Source organism: Camelus ferus, chromosome 2, assembly GCF_009834535.1.
Source record: "Camelus ferus isolate YT-003-E chromosome 2, BCGSAC_Cfer_1.0, whole genome shotgun sequence".
NCBI classification, from domain to species: Eukaryota; Metazoa; Chordata; class Mammalia; order Artiodactyla; family Camelidae; genus Camelus; species Camelus ferus.
The window spans coordinates 116525637-116542837 of record NC_045697.1 but is presented as its reverse complement, the minus strand read 5'-3'; the positions used below and the strand labels follow the sequence as shown (position 1 = coordinate 116542837).

Sequence of the window (17201 nt, the reverse complement as noted above, 5' to 3'; positions counted from 1 at the left end):
AGCAGTCATGCATTCCTTCCTTTCTTGCGGGTCCTGCTGAGGGAACTGGGCCCTGTCCTTTGCCAGCCTGCCTTCTGTCCCCAGCCCCGCCTCTCCCTGTCACAGCTCGAACTCTGTGACCACAGGAGCTGCGGCTATGGCCGCGGTGGGCTCACCACACCCCCTGCACTGAGGCAGTGGCTTCCCTGTCCCCATGCTCCACCCCCAGGCCCCTCAGCACTGCCGGCCTGGCCCCCGCCACCCACCACTCTCTTATCAAGACCCATGGCTGTAGGAGTAGCTTCCAGGGGAGGAAAAGCCCAGACGGAAGCGCACCCCCGCTGGCCCCTCCTTGTCCCTTCTCTAACTGTAGATTACAGTGTGCGCCCCCGCCCACGGTCCCTAAGTCAGCTGCTTGGTGTGGGGCGGAGACAGAAAATATCACCGCCCTTGATCACGCTGCTTTTCATCAGAAATGTGTTCTGACGCCCAAACAACCATCTTAAGTTTTTATTTTGGAGATTCAGCTTATTCTTAGGTTAATGTAAATAGATCATTTAAGGTACTAGCTAATTATAGTGATGTCATGATTGGGACCTAGGTCCCCCTCCCTAGACGTCAAAGTAAAATAAAAGGATAAATAGAGTTAAGACAAGATCCTTTGTAAATCATGTGTTACCCCCAATGTGTGTAAAAGCAGATTGCAATGTAGATAATAGTCGTTCAGGGTTAGAGAATATTTTTAATTATGACACGGATACGTATAAATAAACACACTTTAAATCTTAATGCTCTGGAGGGGAAGGGTATATAGCTCAGTGGCGGAGCACATGCTTAAGCACGCACCAGGTCCTGGGTTCCATCCCCAGTGCCCCCGTTAAGAAAAACCATAATAAAAATGAACGTTAACGCTCTGGCTTTAAGTCTGTCCCATGTGGGTGCATCTTGGAGAGGGAGAATGAAAGGTCTTCATGGACAAATAGTCATATTTCCAGCCCCGTTCTCAGGGGAGGGGGTGCCCTTGCTCCGCTGTCTTCCTTCTCTGTATTCATTTTCATGTCTTTTTTCCCCAGTTTTTCCCTACAGCTTTAAAAGAGGCTGTTAAGTTGGAGTATTGGGTTCTGCTTGTTCAGTGCAAGCTAACAAATGCGCCCTGACTGTTCCTCTCCTCAGTCTATACCGAAACTCACCTTCCCTGGTGGGCTACTGATTGGCTGTAGCCCCGGCTTCATGAACGTTCCCAAGATCAAAGGCACCCACACAGCCATGAAAAGTGGGATTTTGGCAGCAGAATCTATTTTTAATCAACTAACTAGTGAAAATCTCCAATCAAAGACAATAGGTAAGAACTTCCTATTTAGAGTATAGAAAATTGCCAGGGCCTTCAGTGGGACATTTGAAAAGAAGCTATTTAAACACAGAGAGAGGGTGAAAGTAAATACAGTCTAAGACCTCGGTGGTTTCTTGTCTGTTTGGCATGGAGAGAGGCCCGCGTGCCTGCCCTGCACATGAGCATCACCGCGGACAGCGCCCGTTCCTGTACCTCCTGGCCCTCCCGAGTGCGGGCGCAGCCAGCACCGCCACCTGTGCTCCCTCTGCCAGCGGGACCGCTCAGTGCCACCCAGATGTCTCAGAGTAAAGCCGAGCGGCTCAGCCAGCCTTCAGCTGCCCCTTCTCCAGTGCGCCCGTGTCTGCTCGCCGCCCACCCCGGGCCCCTCCCTGGGCTCAGGTCTCTCCTGGTGGCCTTACGTTGGCCCCGAACCAGTTAATCTGCAACACGCGCGTGCACGCGCGCACACACGGGGCATCCAGGCCCTCTTCCCACATTGCGGCCTCCCAGGGTTACTGCCCAGCGTCGGGCTCACTGTGCCATATCCTTATTTATTGCCTCTTGTCTCCCACCTCTTGGATGGAAAACACCGAGAGCAGGGGCTTCATTCACTTTGAGTCACAAACACCAGGAGCTGCTTGATAGACGCTGGATAAAGAAGCCTTGTCTCTTAGGGTCAGGTGACAGACCTTCCTCCAGATAGAATATGCAGCCTGACCACGTTCAAGCGCCTGTGTGGAGGTGGAGGCCAGGGAGGGCAGGAGGGGGGACCGGGGGGGGGGGGGGCAGGACCAGCCAGCGCAGGCCGGGGGCGCTGGCTGACAGCGGGCCTGAATGCTCCTTGCGTTCTCGCCAAGGACCTGTCCTTGCTGTCCCGGCGGCCCCGCTCCTCTCTCCCACGCGGACAGGACTGGAGCGAGCAGGTCTCCAGGCCCGGGGAGGGGTACAGCCCGCGGGGAGGATGGCCGCCACCAAGCTCGTGAGCCTTAGGCAGAGCCGGTACATGATGGGTTCAACCGTAACAGGCAGAAGTGTGTCACTGATGAGTCGTGAAACGTCCCACTTTTATAGGTACCGTACAGAGTCTTAGCTTCCTTTTGAGATTCACTGAATTTTGACACTAATTTTCCATCTACCAGTTTGGCCTTACTGCCTGTTGACAACATACATGGAAGGGTTATCTTTGTGGAAGACATCAACACGTGGTCTTCTAGGACCACCCACTTTTTAAAATGGCCTGAGGTTCATCGTTATTTCAATAGCAAAGGACCCGGACAGTAAGTGCTTTATACTCCTTGTGGCAATTTCACACTTAGCATTTCATGTTCTTAATGAAAAGGACTCCATGTAACTGAGTATGAGGACAGCTTGAAGAAATCGTGGGTGTGGAAGGAGCTGTATGCTGTTCGGAACATCAGGCCGTCCTGCCACGGGGTCCTGGGTGTGTACGGAGGGATGGTTTACACCGGAATCTTCTACTGGATATTCAGAGGGATGGAGCCCTGGACCCTCAAACATAAAGGTAACTCCCCACTCTGAGAGGGTGCATGTCAGTCACTGAAGAGTCAGGAAGGCGCTCTGATGAGTAGTGAAGTTGGCCAACTTTTTTAACGTTTTAAGACTTGCTTTATTGGCGAATTATAAATTCAGTAGCTTTACGAGAACAGTGTATCATTGTTTTGAGAGGGCTGAAGTCCTGTTTCTTTAGTGTAATATTTACAAGTTTTAATAAAAATGTCTAAACTAAGGAAGTACTTTTAAATGTTATATCTTTATTAAAATCTTCCTCAAAACTTGAGAAGGTTCTGACTCTGATCAGCTCAAGCCAGCCAAGGACTGCACACCTATTGAGTATCCAAAGCCGGACGGACAGATCAGCTTTGACCTCCTGTCGTCCGTGGCTCTGAGCGGAACGAACCACGAACACGACCAGCCGGCACACCTAACCCTGAGGGACGACAGCGTGCCCGTGAGCAGGAACCTGGCCGTGTTCGACGGGCCGGAGCAGCGCTTCTGCCCCGCAGGTCAGTGCGGCCCCCGCCCCCGAAGTCCGTGTAGTCGGAAGCGTGCTTCCGGCGTCTTGAGAAACTCCCCTGGCCTGGAAACTGTCGGTGACTCCCACGTCCAGCTCCCTTCTGAAACCTCAGTAACATTCTTGTGGCTCCTACTCTAACTCGCGATGTTAAAGTGGTAGGGAGTTTTCTTAAGCCTGATTCAGGTGGCATTTCTCAAAAAAAAAGGAAAAGGCCTTTCCCTGTCTACTCTCAGCCCAAGGTGAGGATGATGGAACAAAGCACCACATGCCTTTCCATGTTCACGTGACTTAAGTCACCTGTCGCGGCTGCTCCTGTAAGTGTACGCACACACGTACACGCACACAAGCGCGTGGCCCGTGTGTACATACCTAAAATACTACACGACAGCCGCCTCCAGCTCAGGGAAACGGTCCCAGGCTTTAGGCCCACGGGAACACTGTGCCTTTTAGTGCTGAGCGGTCACTAGTTGTAGCAGGATCGGGCCTCCCAGGACGGTGGAGCAGCACTCAGGGGCGTGGAGACGGAGACCGGCGCCTTCTGGATGGGGACCAGGGTGGGCGCTCCGAGGGCTTTAATCGCCTCTGCCCCACGCGGGCTGTCAGTCACACTGCAGGCGGGGCCCGCACGCCCCGTCCTTGCAGCCGTAGGCGGACACACGCGGGGTACATCGTTCTGCTGCCGGTTTCCCAGCGTCTGCGCACTTCTTGTCTGTGTCACGTGTAATTCTTGCCACTTTTCAAACTTTTCCATGATTAGATGCTGTGACCAGTGATGTTTGTTGTCACTATGACTCACTGAAGGCTCAGATGGTGGTTAGCACTTTTTAGCAATCAAGTATTTTTAATAAAAGCATGTACATTTTTTAGACATAATGCTGTTGCACCCTTGACAGGTGTGGTATGGTGCAAACATACTTATACACATTAGACTCCAGAACGCTCATGTAACTCGCTGTTACGACGTCGAGGTACCGCGGTGGTCTGGAACCAAACCTGCACCGTCTCCCGAGTATGCCTGTGTATAACATGAATTCACACCGCTCGACGTCGAGTTCCCTCATTAGTAATACTAACTCGGCCAAATCCTGCTGTACCTTCTGCTTTTGTCTGTAATTTACACCAACAGCAAATGCACACAGCAAGATCTCTGTAATAGTCCCTGTGAGTAAACATTGTCTACAAACCTTCAAGGTTTTCATAGCTCACGTCTCCTAGACTTTGAGGTCTAAAGTTAGGGACCTCACAGCACCGTTTTGTTTTTCCTCACAGGAGTTTACGAGTTTGTGCCTTTGGAACAAGGTGATGGATTTCGGTTGCAGATAAACGCTCAGAACTGTGTGCACTGCAAAACATGTGACATTAAAGACCCAAGTCAGAACATTAACTGGGTGGTACCCGAAGGGGGCGGAGGCCCCGCCTACAACGGAATGTGAGGTGCACCTGCTTCCCCGGTGCACCCGACGGCCAGTCTCTCTGAAGTGGGTGGCAAGCTAACTTCAAGTTACCTTACGGAGCATTACTGATCAGAATGTTCATAAAATAATTATCAGGGAAATAACTATACTATATGTAAAATTGTCCCATAAAAAAAATCATGAATATTTCTCTTAAATAAAACTTCATAAATTATGTAGCATCTATTTACCTCTCCAATTCTTCCAAGATTCAGTACCAACAGCAGAATACACTGTCGGCCTTTCATGTACATCTGACTTGTCAAATCCAAGACTTCAAAGGTAAAACAAGTGTACACTCCAGAGCAGGCCACCACGCTGCTTACGAGTGGTCCTCCTGGATGCAGCGACACACGTCCGCGGCTGCCGAGCTACCAGCGCAGGGCCAAGGAGCCACGATAGACTGTCTACCCCTCAGGGAGGCTGCTGACCCCCAACCATGTGTGTCTGTCACCTGCATGTATAAAACACCAGGACAAACCAACCAGAGAGGCCTCCAAGAACTGAGAAAAACAATACACACACTCAAACTTCCATCTCTTTATTCAGAGAAGATATGTCTTCAGGGGTTTAAAGAGGCTGGACACCGTTATTCCGTGTGAATAATGCACACAGCCACTTTTAAAAACATCAACTTCCCTGTATGTGTTAAGAGTGAGTCCCTGTGGGTGTTCCCAGGCTGTACACAGTGGGGCTGACGTAGCGAAGGGAACACATCAGGCGCACGGAACACACAAAACCCTTTGCACAACCAGCGTGTAGTTAAGCAAAGCTGGGTTCCTTACTAAGCAAACATTTTTGCATACGCTGCCTTCTCTTTGTCTTTCTGTGCCTTTATCTTTTGTTTGACTTTCAGCAGTTCTGCCTGGATAGCTGCAAAATAAATATGTAATATGAGTTGTTCTCCAAACATCCAAATAATTAGGGTGACAGTTACTCCCCCTCATAAACTCCTTTCTAAAGTGGAACTGAGCCCTGATGACAGAGTATTTTACTCTGCAAAAGCGATCACACAAACCATGAAGTGTTTTAGAAGACTGTCAACCAAGAGACTAATGAAGTCCGCCTTCTCCATCTCCACAACGGAGGACACCAAGTGTGGCCCTTGCTTCACTTCAGCAGTGAGACCAAGACGTATTTTAACATCCAGATCTAGTATCACTATTTGTAGTTGGTTTATTTGAAAAACAAGCAAGTCAGAACATTAACTGGGTGGTGCCCGAAGCTTTCCAAGACGCTCCTACAACACACCCAGTGGCTGGAGTATTTAGGCTATGGCCACGTGCAGCTTAAGGAATGCTGCCAAACATTAAATACTGTGTTTTCTAATGCCGCTCTTCATCCAGAATGACAGGACTAGGAACCAGTCGCCAAGCGATACAGTAGAGCGAACAGTTCAGACACGTGAACGTGAGTTTTCTGGGAGGGACCAGGGTGTGAGCTCTGAAGGCGGGGCCCCTGATGGGCTCAGGGCAGCGTCACGGGGCCTGGCCGGTAGCAGGCGTCTGTGACCCCTGCTCAACAAGCACCTACACACAAGGGGCCAGTGGGTCGTGAGGATGGGTTATTAAAGGACAAAAGACTTTCACTACAGAAACTGCCCCCTTACCTTTATCTTCCGGTGCAATCTCCTGAGCCTTCTTAAGATCAGCCTGTAATTGAAAAAACATTAAAAGAAATAAAAGATGATGATTCATGACAGTGGTGTTTTTGGTTTTTTTTTTTTTAATTAAAATTGAGGACAAAATTTTACCAATGCTTCATTGTATTCTTTTAATCCTTGCCATCCCTGGGCCCTCCGGTACAGGGCTTTGGTGTTTGATGGGTCTATTTCAAGTGCCTACAAAAAATTAGAAAATTAGTGTTTTTATCCAAATACTGAGTACCCGGCAGGTACACAATAGATTTCAGTTTACTGCCTGTCAGCTCCAAAACGACTCCACCGCTCTGGGGCCACGGAGCCAGTGGGTGGGTGTGAGGTTCTGTGGGGCGCGGGCAGGTGCGGCATGGACGTGGAGGAGGAGCCCGTCCCCCCGAGGCCCGCTGCCCCCTCTCCGGGCTCCTACTGCCCAGCCCGCGGCCCGCAGGCGTGGTGCCCGGGGAACTCTGCCACCCAGCAAGGCACAGCTGTCCCTCCAGCCCCACGCCAGCAGGGAGTGTGCTCTGCTCCTGTACCGCACGTGTCTGCACAAATACACACACACACACACATACACAGCACCAGAGGTGGGCTTTCAGAAATGCATGCTGTAGTTTGAAAACTGTTTCCAACTCCTCAACAGGGAGGCGTTCACTGGTGCTCTATTTAAGGACAGAACTGCCGCCACCTTTGCAGCCGTGTCAGCCAGTGTTCCTGGATGTCCCCGCGAAGACAGGTGACCTTCCTGTGTGTTGCCTTTTAACTAAAAATACCTAAATCTCTATGAGGCCCTTATCATGTGCCCTGCACCGTGCTAAATGCTTTACGTACGTCACACAGTCTTCACAGCAACCCCAAGAGTGTCTCCATTCGCATACAAAGAAATCACAACTCTCTAAAATTAGGAACTCTCTCAAGATCAGAAAGTAAGTGACAATGGTGTCTGAAAAAACCATGTCTAGAAAAAAAAAAAGAATCTAGAAAACTAAAAAAAAAGAAAAAAACAAAACCACCACATCCACTGACTGACTCCATAAGCCACCTTCTTAATCGTTCCTGGTTTTGTCTCCTAAGCCCAGCACCAAACAGGAGCTCAACCGTTAAATGAATAAATGAGCTGATACATGTGCTTTGAGGGAAAAAGGGTCTGCAGAGAAGTTAGGTGATACGGTGTCATATGCTAAATGAATGGTTTGACAGGAAGAGCTGAAGGTACAAAACATTTAGGGATAAAATGCTTTATGTTCTTTGAGTCTCATTAGGGCCTATGCAGTAAGACACACATGCTAATATCACATAAACTGCTTTCAGCTCAAAATAAGTCACAATCCAACTCTCAAAAAGCTGACGTCAACAGACTTACCTCCAGACAACTGTCGACCGCGCCCTGCCAGTCGGACATCTTCAGTTTACAGGCACCGATGTTCAGCACGCAGCTTAAAGCCACGGACTGCAGCCTGGCAGCGTCGGCCTCCTGGGTGACAGCCTTGTACGCTTCCACGTACCTGGAGGACACGGGACCAAAAGCAGCGTGAAGCCACCGCCATGACTCACTCTGCTGCTTCCACGAGACCACAGCTGCCGCCTCACTTCTGCACAAAAGCTCACCAGACGCTAACATTCTCCATGCCAACAATCCTTTTATTAAATACTTTCCTTTAGAAGATTTGTTTTCTTTGTTCCAACTCCTTTCCCAGAGTGTTCAAAGAGGCTGATTTAAGACCAACCCCCAAACCTAAAGATTATACGCTAACACTTTTGTCTTTTAAAACTCAGGTCTCCACTGTCCACTCTGCAATGTAATCAGGACTGGAGCCGAGATGCTCACTGTGGGAGGGAACGGACGGGAGAAGTCGTGTTGATCCTGAATGTATTTTAATGTAGTTCCCAACTCTGTTTACTGAGAAGGGCCCTGAACCAGTAAGCACACCTGGCCCCCAGACTTTGCTCTCTATAGAGTTTACACCCCAGTGAAAGGAATCAGGGCTCCCTGGAGAAAGTAGATCTAGAAACAAGGTTAAGTGTAAGATGAGCCTAGAAGGCCTCGTGCCAGAAAGCAAGCGCGTGCTCACAGACGAACAGGAACACATCAAAAGGATACGGGAGAGGGGGCGTCCCCTGGATGAACGTGGGACCCTGAGCATCAGAAAGAATGACGGTAGTAGTATAATACGTTCAGCTAAAGAAAACCACACGTCTATAAAGATACCCCATAAGGGGGGGGGGGGGGGTCCTTTCAAACAGAAGAATGCCAGCTAGTAACTGAAGGCTAAAACTAGAAAATCACAGTTGTCCAAGCTTCAGTGTAACACCGGATTCAGCAAAGATCTTCAGCGATGCTGAAGCCACCTGACGGAAGGTCAGGAACCAGGTATTCACACAGTCGCACAGGACCACCTCACAGAGGAGGCACTGTTGACAAAGGGCAGGTGCGTTTGTAGGACATCCGGCTAACGCCACTTTAGCCAGGTGCCAGACCTCAAAACAGGCCAGGCTGCCGTGTGGCTTCAGGATGTGACGTCACGGGAAACGTGCATCCCGTCTGAGTCCTCGTGCCGAAATATTCAACCGCTAACTGAACCTGAGGAAGCAATAAACAAACGCAGACGGAATTCTGTAAGGCCACTGACTTGGATGCCACAAAATGCAAATGACTGAAAACCATGTAGAGTGCGGACCATTAGAAAGTTAGAAAGCTAGAGACATAAAAACCAACTGCTACAATGGATTCTGGAGTTAAAAACACCACCACCACCTGGGGACATCTGCATACGGATTATGTACTAGATAATATTGTATCAATGATATTTCCAAGATTTTTTAATGCTGTTAAGGCTAAGCAGAAGAATGTCCTTGTTTCTTATGAAACATTTGCTAAAATATTAGGGAATTAACTGTCACAGAATCTGCAACTTCCTTTCAAATGATTCTGAAAAAACAAATAGAGCAAGTTAAAAATTGGTGAAAGCAGGTAAAGGTACGTGAGTGTTCGTGTACTGCTTTTTTTTTTTTAATGGAGGGACTGGGGATTGAACCCAGGACCTCGTCCTGCTAAGCATGTGCTCTACCACTGAGCTACACCTTCCCCACTCATGTACTCTTCTTAACTTTTCTGTATTTTGAAATTTTTCAATATAAGAATCTGGAGGCAACCGAAGCAATGTAACTATTTCAATACACTGGGTTACTCTGCAAGTAATATGCCAAAAATACAAAACAAACAAGCAAAAAAAAACTCTTGAATTTCAGTTTAAAATTCAATTTACAAGTTCTTAAAAGCAATTCGTAAAAAATATTTTATTACCTTAAAACTTTTGTGTATTTTTTAATAGCCATCTCCCAGTTCTGGGATTTGAAAAAAGTATTTCCAATGTTCTTTAAGTCTTCTGTTATCAATAAAATTTTATCTACCTGTATAAAACAAAGAACACAAATATGCTGGGTTTGAATGTGTAATGTGCTTTAATGCTAAGTTTTGTCAGTAAGACAGATTGATACAAAAAATTCAAAATTTTAGTACTAAATACTTTTAGCAATTTAAGTAACTGAAGTTTATCTGAAAGTACTCACGTCTTTTAAATCGATGTCCGCATCCTCAGGGAAATCCGGATGACTGTCACTAGAACCGTCTTTTGGGAATATTCCCCAGTCATCCCCGTCCTTCAACTCCCCGCATTCTGCAATAACGCACAACTGTAAAAATAACCCTCAATTGTAGAAGTGCACCACCACATTAACGGTGATTACAAGAAAGCTCTGGGTTTAAAAGCTCTCCGCTGCAAGGCACCAACACCATCCGAGTCGCTCCTGAAGTGACAGGCTGACCCTAGGAGGCTCAGCTGCTCCAAGTGCAATAATGCCCTCTACACGCCTTCCAAGTAGCAGCACGGTGCGAGGGCACAAAGTGTCCTACTGCTACGCGACAGCGCAGGGTGAGCTGGACATTTTATCATCTTCTGTGAAATTTCCTTCCGGTGGGGCACGTGCTTTCAGCTGACTCCTGTTTCCCTCGTACTCAAGGCAGCCTCCCACCTGTAGGTATTCGAGTCTCCAATTCCCCTCCCTCACGGCCAGTGAGGTCGAGAAGGATGGCCGTTGTGACCCCCAGACATTCAGAACACCAGGACCTCCAGGGTTACACGGTCTGGTCTAAACCCACAGGAAATTTATACAGGACGAGGAAATAGGCCAAGAAGTTACATAACATGATCAAGGCTAACACCACAAGTTAAACAGCAGAGAGGAGACCAGGAGCCCTGCTTTCCTGTGCTCTGCGCTCTGTGCCAGCACAGACTGACACCACGCTGTGCAGATACAGGAGACTTCACTACCGAAAATCACCAAGACTGAAGCTGAAATAATACGAATCTCCTTCTGAACTGCCCTCATCTCTCCCGCTGCAGAGAACAGCTTTGAAGAAGTGGCGGGTCCAGGCTTCCACACAAGTCACCCCAACGGTTTTCAGTCAACAATCGCTGACCCCCTCACTTACACATCCTAAGACAACGAGGGGCCGCCCCGGGACTCATTACTCACTTTGGCAGGTTTTTCCCCCTTCACTTCCACATTTTCCAGAATCCTCGCCACACCCATTCCTTTAATGACTTGGCCAAACACCACGTGTTTCCCATCCAAGTGAGGCGTTGGGACGGTCGTGATGAAGAACTGGGACCCATTGGTGTTGCAGCCGGCGTTTGCCATGCTCAGCAGGCCCTCCTTATCGTGCTGCAGAGATAAAAGCATTGAGAGCCTGGTCAGGGTAAGCCTGAACCATTCCTTACTGACCACTCACATCCAACTGCGAGACCAAACCACGGGTGTAATCTGACTTGCATAAAGTGCAACCTTTAGTTCAGAAAACAAGGGCACTTCATCGCTTCTCAACTTTAAGGAAAGCTTATGAAATCAAATTAGACAAGAGACACAACAGTGGGGGCAGGCCTGGTCCCTGTAAACTGGCCACACTGAGAAAACGCTTGCACTCCATCTTTAAGATGAAGGTGCTGCCTTGTGGAAATTTAGAGCTTTTTTTATGACAGGTGCTCTTTCTTCGGAAAAGCACTGGACAGTGTTCTTACTTTAAGGCCTGCATGAATCATGACTCTTCCTTTACACATCAGTAACCTGGGAACACTGAGGACACTCGGCATGCACAGGACCTTCACAGTGACCTTCCTAACCTCCAAGGAAGCCAAGGATTACGGCTTGCATCCCAGGGGAGCACTGCTTAGGAGACGGCCCTGGAGGAGCTGCTGCAGACACCCTGAAGCAGGTCCCACTGCACACCTACCTGTCCGCAGGTTCTGTGAGACCCGCGTTCCTCCTCTCCCCACCTCACCCTTGGGCTTCCTGAACGTGTCCCGTTTTGGGCCACACGTGGCCACTCATGTCAGCCTCCCAGGGAAACGCCCGCAACCCATGCCTGCATCTCCTACGGTTTCCGAGGCCGAGTCTGCAAGAAGCGCCTGTCCTTCCGGGCCCCTTTCTTTTGATCAGTGTGTTCATCACCTGATCTTAGTCTCATCCCTCTGGTAGCTTCCCTTTTTCCTTCCCAAAAATCTGGTGCTTCCCCCCCAATATTATTATTTCCTCAGCCTCCTCATGCCTGTGTCTTCCCTCAGTCACCTCCCTCCCTCCACTGGCACCTACACTCCACCTCCCATCCAACCAAACCTCAGCCACCCCGCAGGGCCTGGTGTGCCAGCCTAGGTACCCGTTCCTCCTCCTCCTCATCTTCTCACACCATTTGGGCCTCATCAGTGACACCTTTCTCCCAGAGCAGACACAGAAAGTCTCAATCACTTATTCCCCAGTTGTCCATGTGTTTTAATCTTGTCTTTCTGCCAGGATTTTAAGCTCCTTACCGTGAAGACTTTTCATTCTCATAAACCCTTTGGCGCCCATGACAGCACTAAGCACGTACAGCTGCAGTCAATAAATACTTTTAAAAGACTGATGACATTTTATCAAATTAACCCAACTACCTTGCTCACATTGCTCACTTCCAAAGATCTCCCTTTCTGTACTTAACACGTCCATTCTTACAACCTGACTGACGCCACGTACCCTGATGGGGACGTCTTGGGACAATGACGATGAGATGGCACAGGCACCACTAATGTCCTTCAGGAGCCTGGACACCAACCAGATGTGCCAGTTCCCAAGCCCAACAGCCTGGACATTAGCGATGGTGTGGCTGCTCTTCAAATTTAACCACAAAGATGCTCAAGTTACTGTCCTTCCGATGAGAACACTTCTCCTAGAGACAAGTCTGCCACGTGGTGGCCACCAGTAAAAACTCACTGGCCTTACTGAAGTACATAAACCTGGATCACAATGAAATAACTGTGTTCTTGCCAAATAAAGTCACTCCTGGATAAAATTTTTTCGTATTAAAGATGCATATTTACAAATACGATACCTTTCACAAGAAAAGGAGAATCAAAGCACACCTGAGGCACTTACCCTAATCCAACAACTCTCCCACACACACAACCTTTATTATCAGCAATAAACATGCATTTTTGTCAACTTTACCTTATAATGGAAATTTTCATCTTCAAATTTTTCACCATAAATACTTTCTCCACCTGTCCCATTCTGATTTGAGAAGTCGCCACCCTGAATCATAAATTTCTTAATAACTACAAAAGAGGAAAACAGCTATTAGAAACTACAAAATAACCTCAGCAACGTTGACTAACAAGTATTTAACAGTGACGAAGGCTTCCTAAAACGTGTCTCTAGTCTTGTCACTCCCGTCTCTCCCCACCCATCCCAACAGCTCCAGACTCTCAAAACGCTTCTCCCAGTGAGTTCCAACCAGTTACTGTCTGATGCCCTAACACTCACTGTGTGAGATCATACAGCACCTCCCCTATGAAACTGTCAGAGACCCCAAAATTGGATCTCCTAATTTCCCCCACCACAGTATCTTGATTCTACCTCCATTTCATAATACGCATCAGAGCGATCTGTCTCTTTCAGCAAATGATTAGCTCCTTAAGTAACCACATGTGTGGCTGGGCACACGCTGGTTACTCAATGATGCCTCCTGAACAAGCCCACCACCCCCTGGAGATGTTACACTGTGATGGAAGCGCTTAGACCAAAGGCTCCCAAGAACACTGCCACCACCACGTTCAGAGATTGCCTAGGACTCCCGTGTCTCAGGAACTGTCAGTGCTTTAGCAAGGCAGTGAGGAGACACGGCTGGATGGTAAAGGGAAGATACAGGCAGAGCCTGGAGGAATCCCTGAGTTCCCTTATGCTCCCCCGGCCCCAAAAGGTCACAGGGCACATTCTTCCCCCAGCACAGAAAATGCACCACGTACAATGTACAATGTTTCTGCCCAGAAAGCCCTTTAGAGACCTAGCATTTTTTAGCAATAAAGTATTTTTAAATTAAGGTACATACATTTTTTAAGACATAATGCTGTTGCACACAACTGACTAAAGGACAGTGTAAACATAATTTTTTGTACACACTGGGAAACTAAAAATTTGTGTGACTCGCTTTATGGCAATATTCACTTTACTGCGGTGGTCTGGAACCAAACCTGCAGGATTTCTGTGGTATGCCTATATTTTGATATTTTATTAAACACTAAAGTAAATCAACAGTTTAAATATTTTAAAATCAATGTTATTTTTTTCTTAATCAAGTTTTTTTAAATTAACTACTCATATATATATAAACATGTACTTTAACTTATTTGTTTACTCACTAAATACTCATTGAGCACCTACTCAGCAACTATACTCCATGCTCAGGACAAAACTGTGAGAAGATACAGTTCCTGAACGCATGGAGCCTACAGCCTGTTGCGGGAGCCATCAAATTATCACCAAAGGCAGGACGCACAGTGTGAAGAGCAGTGTGAAAGATCACCTTTTAATGACACATCACACCAGGTGTCCAATCTTAAATCAGCTGCCATCTTCCCAAGCGATCCTGCCCAAGAAGTAGCCATAACCTTTTGACCCCAGGCAGTCAAGCTATCCAAGCTCTGTTTATCACAGCCACACCCTGGTGAAGCCAGGGCAGTCCATCTCTCTATAAATACACCTAAGCACCCTCCCCTCGGTAATTCCGCCTCTCACAGCCCAGCCTTTATGAAACTGAGCTACGGTCTCAGATGTCAGAGCATCCTCTTGGAAACTAACAGTCATTTTTAACTCTCACCCCCTACTCAGTGTTTTCTTCTGTAACTCCTACAAAACAGGATTCATTTATCGCTGGAAGAATCAGATTCAGAAAATGTACACATACTTCGATGGAAAGGGCATCCTTTGAAATGCAGAGGTTTCCCAGTGGTGGGGCCAATGCCTTTTTCTCCTGTACACAACGCACGAAAATTTTCTGCAGTTTTGGGTACAATATCTGCAAACAATTCTAAGACAATTCGACCAACTGAAAAAAAATGAAATTGCATTAGTATACAAAACAACCAAACAGGCAAATGAGAAAAGGAGAGCTGGTAAAATTATGGTGACAGAAATACCAAGTTCTCTTTTTTGGTCATTTTTCTAGTATTCAAATTTGGTTTGCCTCACATTAAGTACCACCTATCTAGATGAATTTGAAGCAACTATCTTACTATAAAGGATCGTAAGTACAGTACCCAGAAGATTAACCCCATATAATGACACCGCTTAACTACAAATGGCTTTGAGTAATTTCTCCGACATGTGCTCACAACTTACAATCACCAAGTAACCAACAGGAGAAAATGAATATCCTTTGGGTGGTGAGGCTGGCCAAGTTTCAGGTACAGCTATAGCCTCTGTGCTCTGTGGAATCTGCGTAGTGCTGTCCCTGAAGCAAAAGCTGAAAAAGTTTCCCTTCTAGCTAGACTAACTCCTAAAGCAGCTAGAAATAAACTCAGCATTAAATTTCAAAACGAACTAAATGTACACATAAGTCTGTGTGCGTGTGTGTGTCCATAACCACCCCCGGGTCTCTGAATCCGGGTGTGTCCGTATGCACACGCACTCAGACACCCTGCCTGGCCGGCAATTACAACGTGTTGCAGAACCGGGGCACTCGGCGGCAAAGCAATGCGCTGATTCACGAGACCTCGGGAGCTTCGGGGCCGCTGCGGTATCCTAGGCAACCAGTCTGCCACACTGCTCTCACTCTCCCCAACGCGAAAACTTGAGAGAACGCTCCCAGTATGACTGCGCCTCTCAGTTAAGAATTACTAATAAGAAAAAATAATAATAAGCAAAGGTTGCTTTAGTTTATAAGTAACATGGCAAATGCAGATATACGGCGCGTGGCAAATCAGCGCGTGAAGGGAGCCCACCAGACGCATAACCCGGGGTTTTTCCGAACATCCCCTGAACACAAAGTCCTCTGATTTTATGCCCACGTGACGGTGCTGGGCGGCGGGGAGATGCGAGCAAATAAGGAGACAAACCCAAAGGCCGCCACCATCTCCGGACAGAAATTTCCAGAAACTGGCGCGCACCCGGCGGCACTGGTTCAAGAGCGCAGGCTCGAGCCTGCCACGGACGCCCGGAGTGTTCCAGAATCCGGCGTGGGTAGCCGTCCCCGCGCCTCAGGCCTGACCCCGGCCCGAGCCGCACCCCGACCTCGGGGGCCCCGACCCCTCCCGGGGCGTCCCGCCTCCTCACCTCGCTCCCCTCCAACGTCCACGTCCAAGAAAACGCGGGGGTTACTGGGGTTGGAGGGCTTGGCCTGGGGGGAAGGGTGCGACATTGTGACCTGCAAATGCGCTTGAGAGCGGCTCGCACCACCGCGTGGCCACCGGGCAGCTTGAACCCCAGGAAAGCCCGCTCCGCAGAGAAAGGCGGCGCTGACGAGCCGCTTCCGGCGCGGGGTCCTGGAACCGCGGCTCGACTTCCGGCGCCGCTGCCCGACTTCCGGCGCCGCTGCCCGACTTCCGGTGCCGCTGCCCGACTTCCGGCGCCGCTGCCCGACTTCCGGTGCCGCTGCCCGTTGCGTCCACAGCCCTCGAGCAGCTGGCGCACGGCTTGGCGGCACCTTCTCTGTCCCTGGGTTTCCCGCTTTTCTCACCCCTTCACGTTGCAGCCCCGGTCCCTTTTATTCTTTTCGCTCGCGTCCCGTCGTTCTTCCTGCCGTCGTGGTGTGAGAGAGCTTGCCAGGCGCCATCCCCGTTCCGGCCTCAGCGCCGCTCGCGCCTGGGGCTGCGTCTCCGAAACCCCGTTCTTCTGGAAAATAGGAATAAAAGTGCCCACCTGGGAGGGTCGTCGTGACGGTAAAGGCGCCAGTCGGCTAGCAGGTGCCGGCACAGCCCGGTGGCGGCTCGCCCGCGGTCGTGCAGTTGTAGTTTGATTCTCCGCCGACAGCGGGAGTGAGTGCGGAGGCTCCAGACGAGGGCAGCTCGTTCCCCGGGAGCCTGCGTCCCCTCCGCGCACTTTACTTCGGGGGCTTGTGCACACGCTTCCCCTTCTGTGCGAGGACGCAGTCGCACCGTTGATAAAGCCTCATTCTGGACAAGAGTGGTTTGTTCTTTAGCGTTTTGCAGTATTGTAATTAACTTAGTGATTTGATCAGTCTCCTCCCATTAGCGTTAAACTCCACGAGGACAGGAGTTTCTTTTGTGTTTTCATTTCTCTGTGCCCAGCACTTCTGGCAGTGTCAGGAGAATGTTTAGAGAAACTCTTAACCACAGGTTTCACTTCCATGTGCCTTTACGTACAATATCGGAAGGTTCTCTGTATCAGCTCCCGACAGGCTGATCTTTTCAAATCCCAGCACATTGAAATTCATGTAAA

The 17201-nt window shown here is 48.9% G+C and overlaps 2 protein-coding genes and 1 long non-coding RNA gene across 6 annotated transcripts in view; 2 read left to right on the top strand and 1 right to left on the bottom strand.

Annotated features, from left to right (window-relative positions):
- ETFDH (electron transfer flavoprotein dehydrogenase) overlaps positions 1–4984 on the top strand; it is a 31335-nt gene extending 26351 nt beyond the window's left edge. Inside the window, exons 10-13 of one of the 3 annotated variants that reach the window (XM_032465912.1) lie at positions 1153–1321; positions 2649–2831; positions 3109–3333; positions 4614–4984. In XM_032465912.1, the coding sequence (XP_032321803.1) occupies positions 1153–1321; positions 2649–2831; positions 3109–3333; positions 4614–4777 (741 nt within the window). In that variant the 3' untranslated portion in view covers positions 4778–4984. Of the gene's footprint in view, positions 1–1152; positions 1322–1464; positions 2079–2648; positions 2832–3108; positions 3334–4613 lie in introns of those variants that run through there. The other 2 variants (XM_032465920.1, XM_032465929.1) reach the window with 2 other exon arrangements.
- Positions 4985–5323: 339 nt separating this feature from the next.
- PPID (peptidylprolyl isomerase D) lies at positions 5324–16857 on the bottom strand. Of its 2 annotated transcripts, none has more exons than XM_032465938.1 (10): positions 16077–16842; positions 14710–14850; positions 12975–13081; positions 10974–11162; positions 10008–10130; positions 9742–9848; positions 7801–7942; positions 6552–6638; positions 6408–6450; positions 5324–5671 (listed from the first exon to the last, which is right to left on the bottom strand). In XM_032465938.1, exons 1-10 carry the CDS (start codon positions 16159–16161, stop codon positions 5583–5585), a joined length of 1113 nt encoding a protein of 370 aa, XP_032321829.1. In that variant the 5' UTR covers positions 16162–16842; the 3' UTR covers positions 5324–5582. The 2 variants fall into 2 exon arrangements, with proteins under 2 accessions (XP_032321829.1, XP_032321839.1); XM_032465948.1 differs by lacking the exon at positions 5324–5671 and adding an exon at positions 5693–6327 and having other exon boundaries at positions 16077–16857.
- On the top strand, positions 7078–7944 carry LOC116659062. The gene is made up of 2 exons (XR_004314365.1): positions 7078–7173; positions 7749–7944. It is a non-coding gene; the product is annotated as an uncharacterized LOC116659062 (long non-coding RNA).
- Positions 16858–17201: the final 344 nt, after the last annotated feature.

Bases quoted from the DNA above. Each gene is read 5' to 3' on its own strand.
- PPID (XM_032465938.1), bottom strand. From the start codon at position 16,161: ATGTCGCACCCTTCCCCCCAGGCCAAGCCCTCCAACCCCAGTAACCCC. The intron at 11,163-12,974 runs GTAAAGTTGACA...TTATCTCTGCAG, and splicing joins ATGAAAATTTCCATTATAAG to CACGATAAGGAGGGCCTGCT. The intron at 6,639-7,800 runs GTAAGTCTGTTG...AATTTTTTGTAG, and splicing joins CGGTCGACAGTTGTCTGGAG to GCACTTGAAATAGACCCATC.